The 24,800-nt window shown below is 39.3% G+C and overlaps 2 protein-coding genes and 1 pseudogene across 6 annotated transcripts in view; 1 reads left to right on the plus strand and 2 right to left on the minus strand.

Moving 5' to 3' along the window:
- Positions 1–1,701: 1,701 nt before the first annotated feature.
- Positions 1,702–3,748, minus strand: LOC120111186 (annotated as a pseudogene).
- A 9,213-nt stretch (positions 3,749–12,961) lies between these two features.
- Positions 12,962–18,867, plus strand: LOC103715741 (sugar transport protein MST4). The gene is made up of 5 exons (XM_008803478.4): positions 12,962–13,256; positions 15,097–15,419; positions 17,336–17,460; positions 17,579–17,867; positions 17,965–18,867. Exons 1-5 carry the CDS (start codon positions 13,121–13,123, stop codon positions 18,643–18,645), a joined length of 1,554 nt encoding a protein of 517 aa, XP_008801700.1. The 5' UTR covers positions 12,962–13,120; the 3' UTR covers positions 18,646–18,867.
- Positions 18,868–20,927: 2,060 nt separating this feature from the next.
- The window catches only part of LOC103715739 (chloride channel protein CLC-d), a 34,205-nt gene continuing 30,332 nt past the window's right edge, over positions 20,928–24,800 (minus strand). For all 5 annotated transcript variants that reach the window (XR_605426.3, XM_039127372.1, XM_008803476.3 and 2 more), the window contains one exon: positions 20,928–21,322. Coding sequence is in view for 3 of the 5 variants with exons in the window: in XM_008803476.3 (XP_008801698.1) it covers positions 21,238–21,322 (85 nt within the window). In the remaining 2 variants the exon portion in view is untranslated. The remainder of the gene's footprint in view (positions 21,323–24,800) is intronic.

The following is a 24,800-nucleotide window of genomic DNA, read 5'->3' on the forward strand; positions in this document are numbered from 1 at the left end:
ATCACTTATGATAATGAGTTTGTATCGAAAAAAAAAACTACAAGAAAACTCATCTTTCCCAGTGCTTTTTTAATCTTTACCGACGCTTATAAGCGTCGGCTAAAGTTCCCGCAACGCAAACAGAAGCGTCGCAAAAGCGTTGGCGATACCGGAGTGGCAAAAGTTTTTGCCGACGCTAAGAGAAAGCGTCGGCAAAAACAAGGCTTTCCTGACGCTAATGAAAGCGTCGGCAAAAATTATATTCGCCGACGCTTTAAAGCGTCAGGAAAGCCCAAAGGATGCCCAGTTCTGGATTTTCGCCAACGCTTTAAAGCGTCGGTAAATGATAGCGTCGGAAAAGCATTGTTTTTGCCGACACTTTAAAGCGTCGGTAAATGTATTTTTGCCAACGCTTTTGTAACGTCGGCGTAGGCGTACCACAACTTTTATTTACCAACGCTTTAAAGCACCGAGATTGCTATTTTTTTAAAAAAAATAAAAATACGAATGTAAATTATAAAAATACATTATAACAATATAAACCTGTATTACATTTACATCGACACAAATATTCAAATCATTCGAAATATTTAAATTGTCATATAATCAAACTACTTTGTCACTACTATTGAACAATTCCCACACCAATCTTCCCTCTCATTATAATTATATAATGTATAGTAATGTTGCACAAGTTATAATTACAATTGTTGTTGTCTGGTAACCCTTCTGCCATTGCTCTTTTTGGTTTCTAAAGTCGAGCCTTCGTGGCCCTCCCATACAGTCATCATCATCATCTTCTCCATCCTCATCATCTTCACCTTTATCCTATGGAGCTTTTCCACCTCTCAAACTTCTTGGAGCAGGTCGTTTTCTCTTGACATTAGCTGTGCACGTAGCATAATCCATAGCATCTTCCCTAAACAACCTCTTGAACTTCTGCATTACAATATCATATTATGAATTGGTAGATCCTAAAAGCAAGACAATGATTGGCCTGATTGGGACAGAATCTGTTCGTTAATTCTATTTTTTGCATATTTTTCTTTCTTTATTCTTTGGGGTGGGGGGTGAGGGCATCTATCTTCTTTCATCAAACTTGCTTTCTGTCTTGAAATACAAGTCCTTACTGTAGGGAAAAAAGATTTTACTTCTATATTTAAATTTTATTTTGTGTGGAAAAAACTGAATGAATTCAAACTCATAAGGTTAATACCTGCATAAATATAACAATAACACAGTTTCAATTTAGTGCAAATAACGACCAGATAAATTAAGCTTCCAATTTCAAAAGAACTTAAAAAATAGAATGTAAGTTGGCAATAGCAATGAAAGAGAAATGGAACAACCTGGGTTCAGTAAATCATTAACAACCTGGGACCAAGAAGGTTCAGTGAGCAATATATCATCTCCTCTATATGTATAAAAGAGGCACATAATTAGCATCAATAGGAAAGCGATCATCTCAGTACAACCAGTATCCTTAGCAAAAGAAATTATTGTATCAGTGTTTAGAAGCATAAATTCTAGGAGACTTGATTCTTGCAAGATCACCAATACAAAAGTACCAAACAGAAAACAAGTTGATTAATGGATAACATAATGGGAATCAACTACTATATGAAACAACAAATAAAAAGAATATCAAAAATTCACAAAAGGGAAAGCATGGCATCTAGAAGGGAAATGTATACCGCATTTTGGACATCATCCTCCACTATGAAAACTACTATTTGCCAGTGAAAATTCATGAGAATACATCAAATTTATGTTAAATAGCTTCGCACAACCAAAAAAAAAGACAAACACACATGACTGACAATCATTATTCACGACTTCTTGAGACCTAATAAGAGCTGAGTGAGTAAATCAGTACCTCGAAGGAAGAACTGCTTGAGGAATAAAAGGGGCATAAGCAGTTTCCCTCTCAACTGCAAGCCTTTGAGCTTTCTGAAACTCTTTCAGAACTGCTTGGAAATCTTTTGCAAGCTTTGCATCGGCTATCTTTTTGCTTGCCTGCATTTAGAAATTCATGTCTAAGAATCACAGAATTAAGGGGGAAAATCAGCATGATGTGTAGACCAATAGTCTTAGAGGCCTTATTAGAATGAAGCATATATACAATATGTCACCTCTATATAGCTGGAAGTCTCAAAATAGCTGCCACCATGCCATAGTAATTTAAACACTATGCACCAGAAACAACAATCATGACCACTACATCATTTGACAAGGACAAGTTCATGAATTACCAATCAAGAGCACAGCCATGATATAGCTCTCAAAAAGGTTTAACAACCCAAGAGATCAATTACAGCAATTAAATACTAAGGCTGTCTTTGGTTCATGGATAAACCCCAAAAGTAATTGCAATCATGACCAACTACATTATTTGACAAGCACAAGCTCATGAATTACCAATAAAAAGTACAACTATGGTATACCTCTCAAATAGTTTGAACAACTCAAGAGATCAATTCCAAAATCTACGTTATATCATAATCACAAAGAATAACCAATTTTATCATGCGGGTAGAAGCAATTTCACATGTGAAAGAACATAAAGTTTCCACTTAATCAAAATGCCAAGGGAAAGATGGAAATGGTAGGAACACAAAAACAATCAAAATAAATGCCATAATGAATATTAATGAGCCCAAATCTACATTATATCATAATCGCAAAGAATAACTAATTTTATCATGCGCGTAGAAGCAATTTCACATGTGAAAGAAGATAAAGTTTCCACTTAATCAAATGCCAACGGAAAGATGGAAATGGTACCATTTGATGAGCGAACCAAAGACAAAATGCTGCATGATGGGCACCTTCTCAAGCACCTCAGCCTTATACATCTTCAGCATTTCACTATTCACCTTGCTCCATGTCGGGACCGCACTGATATCATCAAGCATCGAGGAGTGCTCAGCAAACACCCCCTTCTTCACCTTCTTGACAAAAGCCATACAGGCCAAGTACATATACTCGTGGGAGAAGTTATCAAGAATGTCCTGGTTGTGAATCGACTTGGGCTTCATATACTTGTGATCAATAAGCTGAGCTGAGCTAAAGATAAAAGGGAGAAAGTGGTAGTCGTCGAGGCCCCAGACACTGTGAGACCCAGCGGGCTCGAGACAGTAGGTGATCTGGAGCCTGCGCATGAGTTCGAGGTAGGCGACGAAGACCTGGGTGACGAGGGCCGGGTAGTCCTCCTCCCTGATGAGGCCGAGGCAGGCAAGGCAGTAGAGGAAGGCGGCGAAGTTGGTCTCGTGGCCGGTGTCGTAGTCGATGCGGGAGGCGTTGCCGAAGGAGTCGAGGAGGTAGGGGAGAAGCTCGTCAGCGGCGGGGAGGAGCTCCTCGGAGGTAATAAGGGGGAGAAGGAGGGCGGGGGCCTCGGCGGAGAGGCGGGCGAGCCGGAAGCGGTAGGCGGGGTTGCCGTAGCGGGCGGAGTGGGGGAGTGGGGGAATCTCATCGATCCAAGAGGTTAGGGCTTGGAGGAGGGAGAGGAGGGAGGTGACGGTTTGGGGGAGGGGGGAATGGGGTCGGAGATCTTGCGACTGCGGACAGAGTGGGAGAGGGCGGCGACGAAGCCAAGGAAGTGGCGGCCAGCGGCAGAGGAGATGGAGGCCGTGGGGCCGCCACAGGCGGAGCACACCGACGACGGCAGCGGGCTGGCCTCGGCCGCGGTGGCGGAGGTGGAGCAGACGGCGGCGCATGAAGAGTCGGTGGAGGCGGCGGAGGAGGGGGAGGAGGGCTCGGCGTCGATCATTTTTTATGGGAGGCGATGCGGGGTTCGGAGGGAGAGGATGAAGAAGAATCGAGGCGGCGGGAGGGGGGAAGGGAGAAGAATCGGGGCGAAGAAGAAACGAGAGAGGGCGAGAGAGAGAGAGAGAGAGAGAGGAGGCGGGATGGGTGCGGGCGGAGGGAGAGGAAGAACCGGTTTCTTGCAACACTGGTCGGCGCCGGAGAGGAGGGAGGAGGAGGCAGAAAAAGGAGGAGGTAGAGGAGGGAGGAGGAGGCAGAGGAGGGCTTGATATGTCGATCGAGGATGGAGGAGGGGGGCAGACGCGGGTTTTGATGGGTATTTGATTTTCAACGACGCTAATAAGCGTCGTCTTAGACCAACTCTACGACGTCGGCTATTTTTGGCGCTCTGTGGGACATTGCCGACGCTTGTAGTAAGCGTCGGCAAAAAAGCGTCGTTAAAACCCCTTTTTCCTGTAGTGAAAGGCATTGTATCAGGGGGCTTATTCGAACTAAGCATACTTTATAAGAATGTAAAAAAAGATCCTTCTATGATCCTTATCCAATATCTAGGATGGTAGAATTGGTCATATGAACTCGGATCAAATTCATCATGTGAAAAACTTAAATCTCATTTCTAAAATATAACTAGATTAAAAGTTCAAAAGTGAAATCCATGTGCAAACGAAGAGTGCTCGAAAACCATCAAGTATGTGCATACAAGTTCAAATTTTTTTGATTTAGTTCATAGCAATGTGTGCAATTCTATGGAGTCACTAACTCCGAAAGGTAATCATTAATTTCTTCTTAATCCAATCATGGATCAAACATTGCTTACATGTATTTGTGCCACGGTTACTATAACCCGTGACAGGGCCATCTTCGTAATCGACAAGATATTATAGTTCATATTCATTACTAACTTTAATCCGCTAGCAGAGAGCCATTTTCATTGGATGCTGACTCTAGGGTGTCGACTGCCCCCATTTCTATTAGCGGTAATAGCAATCTGAGAGCCTTTAGAAAATTTATATCTTTTTTTAAAAAAATATATACATAAATAGTTAAAAAATACTAAATGGCATGATCAGATTCGTATTTCATAATAAAGCTATTTTTATCAAAATATTCATGAAACTATTTTTTATAACAAAGCATAATTTTCATAACGCATATGCTGATCCATAATTTTAAAAAAAGAATGATATTTTTACAAGCAAATTTTATGAACAAAAAATATGATCATTTAAAAAAATAATAAGGAGTGCAAGATCTACTTACCTCTTTCATCATATATAGTCAAACTTTACTAGGCAATTTAGTTAACCCTATTAAAATATTAAAAGCAAAATTAATTTTTGTTTGATGATTTTTATCGAATAATAAGAAATAGAGATGATTAATCGGATGATAGGGTTCGACGATTCTGGGTGGGTCAGGCCTGAGCGATTCGATCAATAAATTATAGGATATGAACTCAATCAGGGCCAAAGTCATTTAACATATTTCATCATCAGTAGATTTTATGGACACTTGACAAGGTTAGATGGTCGGTCTAGTAGGCGATCCAGGGACCAATGTAGTTTAGGGCCTCTTTTCAGAAATCAAATCGAGTTCGTAGATCAGGTTGACAGAACCTGATACTAGGTTTCATAGATCTTCTTTCTCTCTCTTCTTCCTTCGCAAAATAGGGGAGAGCCTATCTCTCTCCTCTTCTCGAATCAAAGGGGTGCCGATACTGAGTTCCATAGATCTTTTAGAGAAAGAAAGTAGAGAGATGAGAGAGGAGAGAGAAAGAAGACTCTTCTTTCTTCTCAAAATAGGGAATAGCCCATCTCCCTCCTTTTCTTCTCGGATCAAGGGGGTGGTGGCCACCAGGCCTCCAAAGCAGTCGGCTCCTGTGTCGGCAGCCCAAGGCGGTCTCTCCACCAAGGCATCACCGGCGACGATAGTTGGCCGGCACAAGGAAGGAAAAAAGGAGAGGACTACCAAAAAACTGATCTACTCGGCTTGATCATGGCTATTTTCCTAACCCGCCACCATATGATCTCAGGGGTTCCTAGGGGCAGCATGGGTCGGCCTTTTTTCCGGCAGCCGATGGCGGAGAGCATGAGAGAAAGAAATGCCGTAATAGGGCACACCTATTTTGGATTAAATCTCGATGATTAGCTGGCTCAAACCCATGCAAGAATGGCTATTAACCTAGCAAAAGAAGGAGAGGAAGGTAGGCGACACTCACCTCGATCCTGCGAGGTTTCAACGGCCCTTCTTGGCAACAAACAAGGAAAAATAAAGGAGGAGACTCGAAGAAGAAAACTTGGAATCAACGACGATTTCTGGCGATTTTGGTGGTGGAAATCAAAGGAGGAGGAAGGATTCTTAAATAGAGGAAGTCTCTAGTGTTGGGATCGCCTTGGGACTCCCAGAGTCCGGCAATATCAGAGGAGGAAGAAGACTCCGATTGGGAGTCTTCATCTCCAACCATCACGTGCAACAGGCACACATTTGGCCTAATTAAGCCTAGCCTTTTCGAGCCAACCCACAATCCGAATAAAAGTGGGTTATTACACTAGGTCGTAGATATCTTGCTCATGTATGTGAAAACTATCATAAAGGCTACAGCTAGGGATTTGGGCTAACCATGACAAATTCTTATCAATAACTTGTGGGTCGGCCCACAAGCCCAATAAAAGTGGGTTATTACACTAGGTCATAGATATTTTGCTCATCTATGTGAAAACTATCATAAAGGCTACAACTAAGGGTTTGGGCTAACCATGACAAATTCTTATCAATGATCAAGGTACTAAATGCAAGATCTTTAATATACGTTGATTGTATAAAGACCCAACTAATTCGTACTATTTATAAGATAATGAAAAAGTGTAAGATAAGGATCTAATTCAAGATTTGGTCTACTTCAGCTCCTTCAGATGGATACAAGAACCTAGTTTAGGTCCACTGGATACCTCACCCATTGTACAGTACAAGTTACCCCAATCTTCATCTTTGTGACTTTTGTAGTTTTAGATTAAACATTTTGTAATGGTGTTGCCCAGCTATGCAGGCTAAGAGAGGGGGTGAATTGGATTTTTCAAAAACTTTTACTAATACAACAACATTAAGTGCTTGATGGATGAATATAAACTTTAGCAAATTAATAAGTAAATAAGCTGAAGATAAAAGCAAACAGATCAAGCAATGCAAACACACAAGATTTATAGTAGTTCGGTGCAACCCTGCACCTACATCCACTCTTAAAGACTTTCTTCTTGAGAATTTTACTATAATCTATAACCCATATTACAACACAGTTATTTTTCGAGTTCACAACCAAACCTAATTGATTTATCCAGAGAATCAATCTACCAGCTCTCTTTTTTTCTCCGGTGGCCATTTAGGGGACAACTTATTTTTCTCTAGGGCTGACTCTTACTAGACTGGAGTCGGCTCTTGTAGTTCATGGGTTGACTCGTCACTATGATAAATTTCTTGTCTTTTTATCTGTCCACTGAGACTGTTCTGGGTCAACTCACGATTTGCTGAAATCAACTTATGAAGGCGTATCAGTTAGCAACAGTGTACTAGGGTCAACTTGTTGCAAACTTGGGATCGACTCTTGAGGTACCTTGGGATGAATTTTTTGTGTTTGTATGTGAGCTTCCAAAAAATATTTTTATAGCCTTTTGGAAGTTCAGCTTCTTGATGTGGAACTTCAGATAGATGATTTTTATTTGAGAGTATCTGAAAGCTTTCTTTTTACTTTCTGAAATTAATCAATTAAACTCAAAATAATAGATTAGTCAACTTTTGACTCAACTATTTTGTATCATCAAAATCAACCCTTTAAAGTCAGCAAAAGTATTGCTAGAATTTTTGTTTTGAAAAGGTTCAAATTTTTCCCCCATTTTTGATAATCCTATATTGGATGTTTAAATGCAAGAAGACTTGCATTTATTGAAATCTAAAAGTTCTAAGCCTAGTTGGACTTCGTGGGTGTCGGGTTGGTGACCAAACGCATGCTAGCTTGCTCGACTCAAATCAACAAATTGCGGTCAGGTGAGGCATGTCGTGTGTATCGTGGCATGGCATACATGATGCGACCAAGTAAGCGTGGGCTAACTCTGACAAATTATCATTAAAAATCAAGGTACTAAATGCAAGGCCATTGATATGTAAAGACCCAACTTATTCATACTATTTGTGTGATATGTAAAGGTATAAGATAAGGGCCTAATTCAAGATCTAATCTAGTGCAACTCCTTCAGATGGATACAATAAACACTAAGTGGGATTCAAGTCCACTAAATACCTCACCAAAGTATAAGTTGGCCCAAACTTCTTCATTATAATTTTTGTAGCTTTGAACATTTAAAACCTTTGTAAGGAATTGCTAGAAATTTGTATTATTTTTTTTTTACAAGGCCCTCTTCAAGGGATAACTAGTACTTTCTACAAAGTTCCCCGTCGGCATGATTGCACCAACCTTGTGAATGGCAGCCTTCTATACATTCCTGTAGCTATACATGAATATTCCTGCAGCTACTTTCTTTTTGCACCATCCACTTTTCCTCAGTATACAGATCCTGAGAACTCCATCAAGTGGTCTTCAGCCTCATCTTCCTAATAGGCCAAAACTTGATGGTCAAGTTTCTCAATGACCCCTACAAGAATTAATACGTTTAGCCATAAAAAATGTTAGTTTTGAAAAAATAAATTTCGTCGCTAGGTTCGTAGCCAATACCTCGTTGCTAAAAGTCATCTATGATGAAAATAGTAATTTGTCACAAAATATTCAACATTTTATGATAAAATGAATGGTGTTATTAACACATACATAATTCATGATAAAATAATTCATTACTAAAAGTAAGCAAATGACATTGCCTAAACATCTATTTTATCGCAAAATGTTGGATCTAAGGATCATGCATATTATTTTAGTGTCATCAACACATACATAATTCATGATAAAATAATTCATCACTAAAAGTAAGTAAAAGATATTGCTTAAACATCTATTTTGTCGTAAAAAGTTGGATCTAAGGATCATGTATATTTTTTTTTGCTTCAGAAGTAATTTTTTTTATGATGGAAACATTTTCATCATAAAATATTTTGGTCACAAAAAAGTTTTCATCACAAAAAGATGGCTATTACTAACGATACTATTTCATCACTCGAAATCAAATATATTATCCAACCGAATCTGTTAATATATCCGAACCTATGACCTCTTGGTTTGTTACCTACTGAACCACTATGACAACTTTAGCTTGTAAGTAAAAATTATAGTTTATTATACTTTATATGTTATCAATAAATATATATTTAATGATGAAAAAATATCATCACTAAATTATATAAATAATGTACAACAAAAACTATTTTATCATAAAAGTTATGCAATAATGTATAGATTATAAAATTTAATTTTTCATTAAATAATTAGTATTCTACAATAAAAATATATATGCTACAAATAAAGGTATGTTTAACTACGAAATATTATCATAAATTTATATATTGAAGAATGCATGACGAAATACTATTTCATCTCTACATAGCCTATATTATGCAATTAAATTATGCACATCACTAATGAATAAATCTTCAACGATGAAATATTACCCTCACAAAAAAATAGAGATCCATCTATGATGAAACATAATTTTGTTGCCAAATATAAAAAATATTAGTGATGTAATTAATTTGTCACAAAAAATTGCTAGTATTTTTTTATTTTCTTGTATCCACAAGTCTATATTTGGGAATAATTCTAATATCATCATCAAAAATAATAATTTATTTATGATAAAAAAATATATTGTCATTAAAAGTCATGGTATTCATGACAATAATTTTTTGTTGCAAAGACATCATAAATTATTGCCAATAAAATTACCACCAAAAGGCTAGAGTGGAAGTATTTGGCACCACAAATTTGGTGACAAAAAATAGAAATATAATATAATTTTGGTGCTAAAAATACTACTTAAATAATATTTTATAACAAACATTTTATTTCGTTGCCTTATGGTGCTTATTAGCGATAAATCATAATTCGTAGAAAAAAAATTTGTCGCTAATTGACCATTTTCTTGTACTGGACGCTGACATTTTTATGTAAAAAGTAATTAGCTAATTTACACTTTCTACTAAATTAACCATCGAAGTCATTAAAGTATACTGCAAAGCATGATTCTGATCACAGAGACAAGCCTCTCCACCTATTATGTCACCAAATTCAAAGTTGCCCTATGTCATTGTGCGAGTGGCTTGAGCATGGTAGCCACATGACATATAAATGCTTCAAATGAGCTATGCCAGCTCTCCTCCAAGTAGGACTTAAGCTAGGTAGGTAAATCTTGTGGAGGACCAGATTGTAGATAGATCATCTCCATTGGTGAGACATAGCTTTCATAGCCAGGTGTTCTAGGAGAAGTGGAACCAGTCCAGTTACCGAAGATCTCAAGCTAGAGGTAATTGAGAGCTCTAAGGCTCCTCGATGAGATCTATGAACTCGCTGGTAGTCCTGATGCTTAAGCATCCATTCTCTTTCTTAGCAATATGAAGATAGCTAGGCAACAGCATCCCATCAGGTGTTCAAAAAATGAAGGTTTTGATTGAGAATTCCTCCAATTGGAGGGATATGGATGGCGCAGGCTTTCTTCTAGCAGATTCCTACATATGTGCGGCCATGCCACCGACATTAGATAGCTGGAAAGAAAATAAAGAAAAGGGATAGTTGCTTGGGTCTGGGTGCCTTGACATTCAAGAACTGACTGTCTGGAAGAGAAACAATTAAAGGTAGAGATAAAGACAATGGCTGGCTGTTTGATCGGTAGAAGGATCCTCTCTCATGTCAGATTCCATCATTCATGCATAACATAATAAGTGGCATGATAACCACCCATATCCAGTGTCGATCCATGATCAGGTTCCACTCTCTTTCACAACTCTAACAAACAGGGTTGCCATTCTCCCAATCGCCACAATTCGTTAACATCAAGTCCCATACTACCTCCAATAACTATGTACTGTGTCATAATTATTCTGGTATAGTTAATGGGTAATGACCTTTTTGATTAGCATGGGCCATTCAATTACATTCAACCTTTCTAATGGCTACTCGGTCTAATGGCCGCCTAATTCAGCCTATCGAATTCCATGTCTTGATTTCTTTTTAAACATTCAACTCCTTAGTAAGATCAAATAATATTAAAGCTTTTGGTCTCATTCGACTTGAGTTCTTGACTCAAGCCCTTCCTTAGCTTGAAACTCCCCTTTGAATCTTTATCTTGGGATTGCCACATATGTAATGATTCTCAAGCGTTAGATGGGGTGTAAACATGTCTAAATTTAAATTCAATTACCAAATGGGGATTCAAGCTTGCTTGCTTACCGTAATGTAAGTGTTACAAGGCCCTGTGCAAGTGCTATGGGGCCTTTATAAGGCATCAATATGGATGGGCAGCCAAGGTCTTTATTGAGATAGCCATTGAGGCTGCTATAAGCCTCTCTCGAAGTTACACAGACCGAGCTTTTATAAAATCTCCAGATCCAATATCTTGAACGCCAAAGCGATCAGGTCATGCACAAATGAGTAGCTTTGCTATTTCGAAAGTTTCCACTGTTCAGTTAGCTTCTCCCCTTTCCAAATTTTTCTCGTATTTTTCTTACTACCTTCTCTTTTTCTTAGATAACTGAAGGAATTCTCTAGCTCAGACCTCTACACAATCATGCTTATGATAGGAGGTTCTATATTGAGGGGGTGAAAATTGTAATATAATTATGAGTAATATAATATATAATTATGAGTAATTGTAATATAATTTGAAAATTGTTTTCAACACGGCCGAAGCCACTCGACAGAGGGCTGCTGTCTCAAACTGAGGATGAATCATAAAAACGTGGGGCTGGAAATACCAATAGTCGAACTCGAAGAATATTAGTCGGCCAACATCGTTATCCAGAGAAAAGTAAAAGACTTGTCCCACTTTCCCTGGCGTGCTCCCGCTGGCGCCCAGAATTGTTATCGTCAGCACGATCCCTCTTTCCCGGTATCTTTGGCTGGGCCCCACGTGCGGCAAAAGTCTCTCTGACCAACTACAATAATATTTGAGAGTTTTTTTTTCATGAGAATTGTATTACTTAATGCCTCTTCTTTTCTCTTTTACCATTCTCAAGCACCATACCATGTGGAAAGCGAGAGAGCATCACCGGCTGCCAGTGTTAAAAAACAGCACAAGCCACAATTTCCACGCTAGACACGCCATGGATATCCTAGGTGGATGAGGTCGGCAGGAGACAGGCTGGTTTAAGCAAATAATGATCATACTCGACTTTCAAAAGTCTAAATATTTCAATGTGTATAATTATGGTACACATAATTTTATCCATAACTTTAAATATTAAAATTATACTGTCGTCAGGTATAGTGTCATCCTTGGAACTGGATTCAGATAAACGCTCCAAAATAGAGTTCAATAGTGCCAGCAGGTCCCCAGACGCTAGGACATCTTTGAAGCGATTGATGGAGATCGATTAACATCATCTTCAAATGATTCGTCTGGTTATGCATCAAACAGACACATATTCTTTAATGATTTGGGCTGTACATAAAATAATGTGAGTCCGGCTCGATGAGATTTTATGGGGCTCTTATGAGTTGTTTGCGGTCGAACGGTTCGTCCGGTTATGTATCAAACGGACGCATATTGATTAATGATTTGGGCTGTACATAAAATAATGTGAGTCCGGCTCGATGAGATTTTATGAGGCTCTCGTGACTTTGTTTGCGGCCGTTCCAAACCGACGCGGAGAGAGAGGATTGCCGAGCGCGTATGAATCCGTGGACGGCTCGGCGTTTGGGCTCCGTTACGCATCCCCATCGGTTTTTGTCGTCCTGCGAGCCCTCACGTCGATTGGAGCGAGAGAGAAGCACCTCTTGGCCAATAATATCGGCCACGCAAGTCTGAAACCAACTAAAAATTTAAAATTCCACGCCCACGTGGCGTTTATCTTCTTGCATATTTATATAGTCAATGTCAAGATTCCCCAAGCTAGAGAGAGAGAGAGAGAGAGAGAGAAAAAAAAAGTAAACCGGAAGGAACTCGGAAATATGGCAACCTTTCTAACTTGAGAGCCGTTAATTGACCGCCCAGCCGTCCCGGGACTCCCATCGAGACCCCACGTATCTCAATGGTGTCATTATTCATATATGGACACCCCCACGAGCTCTATAAAACGAAGCCCACCTCCCTTGTGATCTGGGAGGCCGGCTTTTGAGCTTCTGAGTAGGAGAAAATCTTTTCTGGTCTGAGTTTTTTGTGGATAAGCCTTCTTATCGCTTCCAAGCTTCTTCTTCTTCTTCTTCTTCTCTCTCTGGTTCACGATGCCGGCCGGAGGGTTCTCGGTGGCGGCGCCGCCGGGCACCGAATTTGAGGCGAAGATTACGCCAATTGTCATCGTCTCTTGCATCATGGCTGCCACCGGAGGGTTAATGTTTGGATACGACGTTGGTGTTTCAGGTGAGAAGGTTTCACATCTAATTCTTACGGATATATAATTATTAATTAGAGATAATTTTGCAGCATCATGAAATTGGTTTGGAATCTCCTTGGCTTTTGGAGAAAAAAAAAAAAGTGGCTGACGACGTCGACACTTGTTAGATGCTTTTGTCTTATTTTTTCTTTTCCATGAATATGGATGTAGAGCATGGATCTTTTCCTCTTTCCATGTTGAGGTAGGCTCGTAGAGGTCTTCATATTATCTTAACAAAATTGTATTTTCTTTTTAACTTTTTTATGTTAATTATTTTTACTATTTTGAAATTTTGCTTGCAGGAGCCTTTTCAAAAATATTCTGCTCTTAATTTCTTTTTCTTTGTTTTGCAAGTCTTTTTCTACGTTAATTTTCTCAAGGATTTGAATAATTACCCAAACAATTAGGCTTTAAAAAAATTATAAAAACTTCTGGCTTTGTTGGTTCAGAAAGCTTACAGCCCGCTGTCAAGGACGAGCTGCTGCTTCAGTTTTCTGGGAAATTTTTTGCTATTTTCCAACGTATATTTTTATCGAGAACTTGTTTTAGGAATAATTAACTGAAGACCTTCTTCAGCTATACGTCCCAGTTGCAGACTCGAGTTGGGGAAATTAATACATATCAAATTCGGTGGAACACCGGCTTAACAAAACCAGGTTATATTATAGTCAAGCACAGGGGGAGAGCGTCATAAAAAGGCATCAACTTTTTTCCTTTTTTTTATAGAAGGGATGCAAGCCTCAATTTTGTTGCCTTATTAAAAAAAACCCTAAAAGTTATTAATTATTCATAAAAGTATATCCAAAGCATGGAATATGTTTTAAAGGATTTAAGTGAAGGAAAAGTTTATAAGCAATGTTTGATATATCTGACCCGTCAAACTGTTAGAGGTCTCTCTCTCTCTCTCTCTCTCTCTCTCTCTCTCTCTCTCTCTCTCTCTCTCTCTCTCTCACTCAAAGGAAAGAGTTAGGTAAGCCTAACCCGTTGTAGTTATTAGTGAAACCATACAATATTGCAAGAGATATTAGTTAGAAAAGGTTTTTATCTTCGAAACTAGGATAGTGACTTCCCAACCTATTGTTCTTAAGAAATTAATTATCCATGTAGAAGGCCAAGTTGCTTAATAGGTGAAAACATATAACCGAACAGACAAGAATTTTTTTTTAATTCTTTTGTCTTATTAAAAAAAGTGATGATTTCTTATAATACCATAGTACAAGGTGCTTGGATGTCCCTTCTCGCCCTCTTTATCTTCTACTTTGATATCGACCTTCACCCAAACTTTGTCAAATTGAAGCTGACATTTATCTTTTTAACAAAAAAAAGCTTAAATTTATGATTTTTCTTTCATTTGGATTTTTCTTGAGCCTATGTTTGAAGAGATAAAATAGATGTTTTAAAACAAAATACCTTGAAAATATTAATTATAATAAAATATTAGCCAGTAAAATTTAAGATTCTGTTCTATTAACCAGACAACTCGTTGTAGTATATTTTACCTAAACGCCTCCTACCTACTTACTCTAAAATCTCTTTTTGTAGGTAAAGCTAAAGAATGGTTACATTCTTAAAGACTTACAGGGAACCAAAGAAATGTAATAGATCTACCAAAAAGAGCCCATGTTAGCATAAGAAAAAAGTTATTAATCAAAAAAAGAAAAAAAAAAAGGTTATGGCAATGCCCCACTGGTACAAGAAAAGGTTTCTAAATGTGCTGTCACATTAAGATATTGGTCGGCCATTTCAAAGAAGATGATTACTATAGAGAAATCACCTTAGCCATGCTAGAATTTTCAACTCATTGAAATATTTAATCTCTGTTGACAGGTGGTGTGACATCGATGAACGATTTTTTGCTTAAATTCTTTCCTAAGGTGTATCGAAAAAAGAATGAGCCAGGGCTGGACAGCAACTACTGCAAGTATGACAATCAAGGCCTCCAATTGTTCACCTCCTCCCTCTATCTGGCTGGCCTCACTGCCACCTTCTTTGCCTCCTACACTACTCGCCGCCTTGGCCGGAGGCTGACAATGCTCATCGCCGGCATCTTCTTCATCATCGGAGTCATCTTCAATGGAGCCGCCCAAAACCTTGGCATGCTTATAGTTGGCAGGATTCTTCTTGGTTGTGGTGTAGGATTTGCTAATCAGGTTAGTTCACTGCAAATTACCCAGTTAATTCTTAGTATATTTAACTCCTAAATTTGAACCATTTTCAGCTTAAAGTTGAAGAAACCATAATATATGCTAAAAAAATCCATGGAAGCACAATTTATTTACTAAATTAAACGGGGAAATGGTTTAGTATAGTAGCTCCGAAAGTATAGTTGCTCTAGTCAATAATTAACAAATATTGAATCATATCACACTGAATGGTCTACCAAACTGCATAATTCTTGTACTGCAAGTATAGAAATCTTTTACCCAAGACGTTTAAATAAAAGATTATATGATTAATTTAACTTCAGAACATGACACTTTGAGATTGAGGGCTGTGACATGCATTAAAATACTCTTAAAGCATTCTAAAATTGTATAAATAAAAAGAAGGGGCAAAGGCGACGAAAGTTGGGCACCGTCTCTGACCAGTGCACGTTGATGGCCGGTTTGGTCACGACGGACGCTAGACAGAGAGAATCAAATTTCCGAGAGGAAAGGAACAGTATATCATAAAATATGACTGTCTTTGTTCTTGCATAAAAAGGAACAAGGCATGAGGCTTATTTTTCCATAGCTTTATTCGTTTGAATCGTTTAGCCGTGACGAAACGTGGAAACCTGTTTCAGGCTGGTTTTATTTTTGCTTGGCCTTGTCCGGTCACCATTTCTTTAGACCTTTTTTTGATTTGTCTTTGAGCAAGGTAGGCATGGTCAATAAAAATTAAAGATCTAGAATTTTTTTTGTCCTCAGAATGATATTCCATAGGTATTTGCTTTCCAAAAGTCAGAAACAATGTTGTCATGACTAATTGTCCATCTCTTTAGCCATCATTTTCTATGCTGGCTTCATATCCATGATTTGACACCTTTATAGTAAAGTACTTACAGCCTACCGGCTGCATCCATTTCTTTTGAGAGGAAATCCTCTGTTTAAACCTGAATAGATATTTCTTTAACCAATTCTATGAATCATGGATGTTCAAATAAATAAATAAATAAATAAAACTAGAAGGCCAAGCTGTATATTTTCAAGTATGAAAGCACCTTCTTTTAGCTTATGTGTGTGCGAGTGCATATGTGTGTTCATATGCTAACTTATTTTGCTATTTGAAGTAAGATTTATAGAGTTCGAATTCTCTATCGTACATCTTTTGCATGGCTGTGCTATTTTAGATAGCTATTACATCGTTTATTTCATAGACGAATGCCCCGGATGTGTGAGAATCGCATGTCTTCAAAATGAATGATATGGCCGCTATCCAACATGGTACAACACTTTATGGTGCAAAAGGGGTGCCTGGGGTCAAGCTCTATATACCTCAATACTCCATCTAGACATTAGTGATACAAACTAGAGAACACCAATATGAGGGTTTGGAAATCTAGTGACCATGGCTCATATCTAATTTGGAGTCATTTTTGGGCAATGTGTAGACTGTCCTTGTCCTTTAGGGCCTACCGCATTTTGGTGATGGTTTAGGGCCTACTCTACTAGAATTTGCAAGCGATTTTTAGTCGGGGCATGTGTGAAAACTTTGTGCTGTTTTGCTGTGGGCTTGATCTTGGTAGTATTTAGATAAATAGGATCTCAGATTGGTATAATTCTTTCGTCTTCATTCTTTTCAAAAGTAATTCGGTTTTTCTATTTGCTTCCCGATGACTTAAATCAACTTCGAGTTATTGGATCAAATACCTGGAAACAGAACTTAACTTTATGTTGACCTTGGTCCAGGTAACTAAAATATAAACTGGTAGGTCTCAAGCTTAAACTTGTTTACCAGCTCTGAAACTTAATTAAGCTCAATCTCAAAAAAAAAAAGAAAAAGAACAGAGCTGCTCAATGTGGGGCATTCTTTTCTGTTTCTGCTTCCTGTTTTAAACTTGGGCATTCTGTTCCTTACTCTGCAGGCAGTGCCTCTATTCCTCTCGGAGATTGCACCCACCAGAATCCGTGGGGGTCTCAACATCCTGTTTCAGCTCAATGTCACCATCGGCATCCTCTTTGCCAACCTTGTCAACTACGGAACTTCCAAGTATTTCCCACACCCAAATCTTAATTTCTTCCCTTTACGAATACTAGTTTCATCACTCGCTAAAGATGCAATGCATCATATGGCCAGTTTCCTGATTCTAGCTTGTCTTGTGACTCAGAATCCACCCATGGGGATGGAGGCTGTCTCTCTCGCTCGCCGGCATACCGGCCGTCCTCCTGACAGTCGGCGCACTCTTTGTGGTCGACACCCCTAACAGTCTCATCGAGCGCGGCCGCCTGGAGGAAGGCAAGGCGGTTCTCCGGAAGATCCGCGGCACCGACAACATCGAGCCCGAGTTCAATGAGATCCTTGAGGCCAGCCGCATTGCCCAGCAAGTGAAGCACCCTTTCCGCAATCTCCTCAAGCGCCGCAACATCCCCCAGCTCACCATCGCCATCCTCCTCCAGGTATACCTACAAACCTGCAACCAAGTCGAACGCCTTCGTTTCTCATGCATGAGACCATCCTACGTGATCTGACAAACCAATGCATACAAATGTCCAGATCTTCCAGCAATTCACTGGCATCAACGCCATCATGTTCTACGCGCCGGTCCTCTTCAACACGCTGGGCTTCAAGAGCGATGCGTCGCTCTACTCCGCGGTGATCACCGGCGCCGTCAACGTGCTGTCGACGGTCGTGTCCATCTACTCGGTGGACCGGGTGGGGCGGCGGGTGCTGCTCCTGGAGGCCGGAGTGCAGATGTTCCTATCCCAGGTGGTGATCTCGGTCATCCTTGGCATCAAGGTCACCGACCACTCGGACAACCTCAGCCATGGATATGCCGTTTTCGTGGTGGTGATGGTGTGCACCTTCGTGTCGGCGTTTGCGTGGTCCTGGGGGCCGCTGGGGTGGCTCATCCCCAGCGAGACGTTCCCCTTGGAGACGCGCTCGGCGGGGCAGAGCATAACGGTGTGTGTGAACCTGCTCTTCACCTTCGTCATCGCGCAGGCCTTCTTGTCCATGCTCTGCCACCTCAAGTACGGCATCTTCGCCTTCTTCTCGGGGTGGGTGGTGGTGATGTCGCTCTTCGTGCTCTTCCTCCTGCCGGAGACGAAGAACGTGCCCATTGAAGAGATGACGGAGAGGGTGTGGAAGCAGCACTGGTTCTGGAAGCGGTTCATGGATGATGATGATGCTGAAAAGAATAACGAGATCAATGGCGCCAAGGGGCTGCAGCCATAGGAGAGGGAGCAGCTCGTTTGGAAGAATACACATGTTTCCCTTTTTTTGGGGTGCCCACTTCACCCACATATACCAACCGATATACGGAGGTTAAACGGATTTTTATAATTAGTTAATTATACTGATTGCAATAGTAGTAAATTTATGTTGGAGTAGAGTTTTCATTATGAATTGTAATTGATTGTCAGTTCACAGAAATTGGATCAGATTAAATTAGTCCTAGAACAAGAGAATACATGTTGATGGAATTCCGCTAGTGAATGCCTTCGGCTGGTTGGCCTGTCTGCTAAAAACAGGAGAATCCGACCCATCTCTATATACAAAGAAAAGTTCAGAAATTGCCGAAAATAATCTAATAGAGGATTCTCCGAACTGAGGAAAAGAACAGTCCTCCTGAACTGAGGAATGACAAAATCTAGCCACCAACAACATCCTAGAGCTGCGACTCATAAAAGCTTAGACCAAGCAACAACCACAAAGAGAAAATACCCATGCTTTGGCCCCAACCATGGCAATCACTGGAGTGGCACTGAAGAAACCTGCACACCACATACATTTGGGAGGAGGGAGAGAGCGAGCGATCGCCTTGAACCCCTTACCGACCAATTGAAGAAGGGAAATAAAGAAGGAAAACAAAAACAAAAACAAAAACAAGGGGCCACCATCTAGCTACTCCTCTACCAAGTACTTGAGAAAGAAAACAAAAAAGATCAAACTAAACTAAACTAAACCAACTAACGCTACCCGCTTGACCCCTGGCTCCGCAGCTTCACTTCCCGCAGCATAAGCATCGATTCACCTCCAGCAAAAACACACCAAAAGGCAAAACCTATACAATTTGCATAACAGTGTTGGCCCTCCATCACCCATCCGGCAACAAAACCACCTACGATCACCAAAATCTAAAATCAAACAACGCTGGGAGCCCCAGCAAACCCATCGAACCACGAAGGAAAACCCCAAATTTCCCTAAGCAAGAGAGTGAGGACTTGTTCAGTTGCAGGATATAGATGCATTTGAGGGGGTTTATCCCATAATTCCACCGGACATCTTTTGCTTGAGCTTCGTATTCCAGCCAACGCCAGTCATCCAAGCTAAAGATTTTGCTTTCACAAGCACAATCAAACGTAGTTTTGCCTTAACCCAGGGATAAAGAAATAGAGATGCAAAGGTTAGGGAAAGCCATCTGTTGGTTTTCTAGCTGCAGTTTTCTATCCTGCAATCAAACGCAGCCTGGAATAATATAAGGATCCGCATTAGCTCTCCTACAATCAGTGGCTTATTCGGCTCTAATTTACAATTCATTCATTCTCGGGCATAGTTGTTCACAAAACGTGGCATGCATGCGCTGGAGTTCGTCGCTTGCTGGTCTTAATGACAGCTTCATCTTCATCATCTTCGAACTTTATCTTTAAAGCTAGAGTGGCCAAAGAATCAAGTTGAGGAGAGAACGAACGAAAAAAGACATCATAAGCAAAGGGAGGTTTGATCAGGGATAGACATGAATGGAGTGCTTTCTGCCGGTTACTAGTCCAATACCATTCTATCAGACAAAAAGGGAAGCAAGGTAAAGCAGCGGAGGTAGGAAGAAAGAGATTGAGTGGTAGCAATCCCTCATTCTATTCTTCTTTCATTTCAGGTAGCAAGAAGCTCAGCGAACGGATAAACCCTAGAAGTAAGGGACTCCCTTACTTTTCCACCCACATTCCTTGCCTGTTCTAGCATCCCTTAGCATTAATCCAACAGCGAACTCAAATGATTGGGACAAGAATAAGCTGCTAGATGGTGCTAGAATGTGTTGTTCTCTTTGAAAGAATGCACTGGCCAAGCGCGGGAACATGCTGGAGTGTTCCTAGATCCATGTCTACTCAGGCGAACCCACGATTTCGAACATCGCCCTATTAAAATTTTCTGATTTTCTTCTCCTATTGCTACTGGTAGTGCTTCCTTCTTTTTATTGTGGCAACCTTCCTTTACTAGGCTTGTATCAATCCTCAACAAGCTCTTTTGAGGTGAGATCAGTCAGTCTAGAAAACAGAGTGGAAGGTCCGGGGAAGATGGTGGGTCATCAAAAAGTAGTTAAATCGATCGATTTGTTCATAGCAGTTAAGACACAGATCCTGGTTTTCTCTACTGTTTGGGAGCCCTTGCGCCCACAAATAACCATTCAATCCTTGTGTGATGTCTCAAAACCCACCACAGTAGTTCAGCAGCAAACCACAACAGAATTCATGCCAGCATACATAGAACAACATAATGAAATAGTTGCTCCATTGCAAATGCTCAAGACCACCAACAAAGATTTTGAAATTTTCATAAAATATATTTTCTACAATATTTGAGATGTGAAAAAAATGTTTTGTTTCTTGTTGTCTGAGCTTACACAGAAAAATCGAATTCATACACTGGCTTATATTCATTATATCATCAATTATGGGTTCCCTCAGACCCCATTTGCTACAATTTTGTGCCTATTGTACACTTTACCAGGACCAATGGACATAAATGTACTCATGTATACTGTATACAGCGGCCGAAACATTGACTCGGTGCAAAACCTAGAAGGTCAAGTGTGTGAGCAACATGCTCAAATTATTCTTGGGTAAGAAGACTATCGAGTAGAGGGTGCTCTAGTTGTACATTTCTCCCCATCATTCTTCTATCTAGCTGTTGTGATCTGCCAACCAATAAAGTCTTAATATTTAGTATGCATACACAAAATAAATAAATAAAGGATCCAAAATATGTTGTGGCCAATACACCATGACACATGACAAAATGACACCATGCAATTGCTATACAAATATCATGACTCAGCTCTTCTTCATAATTTAATAGAAGGATAATCAATAAAATGAAGTACAACACATGCTTTATGCACGCAAGATTTCAAGGTTGGCATTATGAAAATCAGTACGCATTAACACAATGCACGCTAACAGAATATCAGGATGCATTAGAATCCCATGATCAAATCAAAATTATATACGTTTATACTAGACTCCACTATCAAGCTAGGCTTCAGTTCATAAATAATATAGAAGTTATGTCAAAATTGGATGATATTTTTGCTATCCATTAGATTCAAGTTCGAAAATGGCTTTCAAGTAATGTCTGTCTTATATGAAATCAATTTGAAACAAGCCCAAAAATGTTATTGTTCACAAGAATTATCCACATAACCAAGAGTGCAGATGATGTTGATGGCATACCAACTATCATAGATGAAAATGTCTTCATTAACACTTATCGAAATATAAGTCAAGGAAAACAAATAGAATAGCCATTGAATACTACATAAATTGAACTGAAAAAGACCTTAATTAGAGTAGCACCAACGAAGATCAACTCAGTTTATTTCTAATAGCCATATATAAAAAATATTAACTTCTAGTCTATGACCAATACAACAATCACAGATGTGTTCACAGGTGTGAAGAATGAAAGGTGCAGTGGGCATTAAACAGATGAAAATTGCCCAGATCAATACAAAAAATGCTTTGAAATGCAGGCACAGCCACAGGAGTAGCTATCCAAGCGATTGACATCAAAAAAATAAAAAATTGTATGGTACTTCTCAAGTCGAGATGGTCATTGACTTAGAATTTAAACTCCTACTATTAAAGAAAAAAAAACAGAATATTGAGAGCAGCAATTTGAGTAAGTTGTTGAGATCCCGAGATGGAATTGAGGACAAATTTGTAGCATGCTTCTCAAATGTCGAAGGATGAACAGTGAGATGAAATTTTGAGTCTGAAGCAGAAATATGACTCCAGATAGTTGTTTGATTATCAAATTCAAAATAAATTTCACAATGACTCAAAACATTTGGATCCAAACGGACACATGAGAAATATGATAAGCTTAGTGGAGATGAGGATGTGGTAAATGTTTGGTGAACTCAGATAAGTTATAAGAACACAAAAGTTGAGAGAAATTAAATAGGGATAAAGTGGAGGAAAGTCATTTGTAATGTAGGACAAAATTCCTAGAGAAGCGGATCCTGAATCCAAGATAAAGGTAAAAGGGCATCCCCATGCACGAGGCTCCCGCCACTGCAAGGCCTAGGAAAGGTATGTATGCAGCCTTACCCCGCTTGCGGAAAGGCTTTTTCTATAATTTGTACCCATGATACCAAGGTCATGTTGGAGCAACCTTATCATAGTGCCAAAGCCCGCCATTTAAATCTAGGATAAAGATCATAAAAAAAAAAAAAAAATCAAATAACATATTAAAGTCAGCTCAAAGTTTCTGGATTTCCATGAAAACAAAATATAGAAGCATCAGTGGTAAAGTATAAATTTGATTAGGCAAAAAAAAAAAGTTGTTCTGATACAAGTGTTACAATCTGAGTCAAAAAAATTGAATCAATCTGGGTCATAAATGATATGAAACCATATCCATCTTGTTCAGCATCTTGGCCTTGGAAAGCATGAAAAGAACAACATACACAAGATTTGTGTTAATGCAAGAGTATTTTCAAGGTCTACAACTATTCAAGCAAAGTTAAACTAAGGCAGGGACAAGGGAAGCCAACATCTTCACGGAAGGTTCATTTCTTGATTTTTTTTCAACCTAAACCCCTAAAAAATCAACTGAACATTCACGGTTCATTAAATTTTGTGCATTTGCAGATAAATGCATATACACCTATGCACATACATACAATCATAAAGAGAAAAACTTGAGCTAGTATACTTCTAAAGCTTCAGTCTTATGAATCTAAAATCAAAAGAACTTGTAATTTGAAAATCGACACGATCAAACATGATCAAAGTCTATGTGCATCCAAATCAGTTGACAGGCTGGGTTTTAACATGTTAAGTCACTGGTTTTAACTCCATTTATATGACCTATAGCATATTTTACCAACATTTACTCAATCGATACCATTATTTGTATATCGACTTGATGTGCAAATGAAACCTTACGATATATCTTAGGTACTTTAAATGCGCGATATCATGATACCTTTTTTAAAAAAGACCATTGTTAATTTTGCATCTTTGGGCAAGGTTCCAATCCTACTACAAGAATACTAGCTAAACCCTATATTTTTTAAAAATATTAATTCTGAATGCTGCTCTATCTTAATCTAGACATAACCACCAACCCTTCTCCCAACTATTTGGAGTCAACTTGAAGGATCCTCATTCACTAAGAATTCCCATTTAGTGTTAGCTTCCTTATATTTTCTTCTAATATACGAAAATAACTTGTACATGTAAATATACAAGAAATACATTCCCCTTATTTAGCTCTCCACCCAGAATGCACCTGTGTAGTATGACCTCTCTCCATCCTATTTCCCCTTAAATTAGATTTCAGATCTACATGTCTAACCTACTCTTATCTAGTTCATATGAATTAGCTCAAGTGAGATCGCTTTTACTTTTTACACAGATGGTAAGGAGGGAGGCAAAAGAGACTATCAGGGAGGATCTCATCCATTCCATGTACACAGAATCTTGCTCCCTGATCCTCCTCATGGATCTCTGTCTACATAACAGACCACCAACACACCTTAATTAGGAGGAAAACGACCTATCACGTCACTCTCTCCCAACTTTAATCCCCCTTTCTCTTTCTCTCTCTGCATGTGTAGTGTTGGGGGGAGGTATGGAAGGTTTCATCTACGCATGTAAGCTTCCTACCCTACCTAATCATCACCTCTATGCTCCTAAATAAAGCATCATAATCCAATTCCTAATCATAAACAAACAAATTACAAGAGTGGTGCCATTAGCCGAGAATAAGAAGTGCAAGTGAGAAAGAGAGTTTTAATGGATGAAGGGTTTACAACACTCATTGCATGTGTAACGATGACCATGCATACAGCCACGTGCATGGTGTGTATATGTGTGTCTGTTTTTGTGCATCTGTGCACATGTGTAAGTCTCCTCATAGCTTTCATTTTTTTATCTACTATTTTTCTTACACAAAAGTAACCAAAAAATATATATAATCCTGTCCTATGGACACTAAAAAAGGGCATCGCAGTGCACAAGGCTCCCACTACTGCACGCTCTAGGTAGGGTCAAACGTACATTTTTTTTAACTGTACGCCCGTATGCGGGGAAGTTGTTTCGGTGTTTTGAACCCATGACCTCGACATCAAAGCAAACTTACTGTTGCATCGAGCTCACATTCCCTAG

Source organism: Phoenix dactylifera, chromosome 6 (genome assembly GCF_009389715.1).
Source record: "Phoenix dactylifera cultivar Barhee BC4 chromosome 6, palm_55x_up_171113_PBpolish2nd_filt_p, whole genome shotgun sequence".
Lineage (NCBI taxonomy): Eukaryota > Viridiplantae > Streptophyta > Magnoliopsida > Arecales > Arecaceae > Phoenix > Phoenix dactylifera.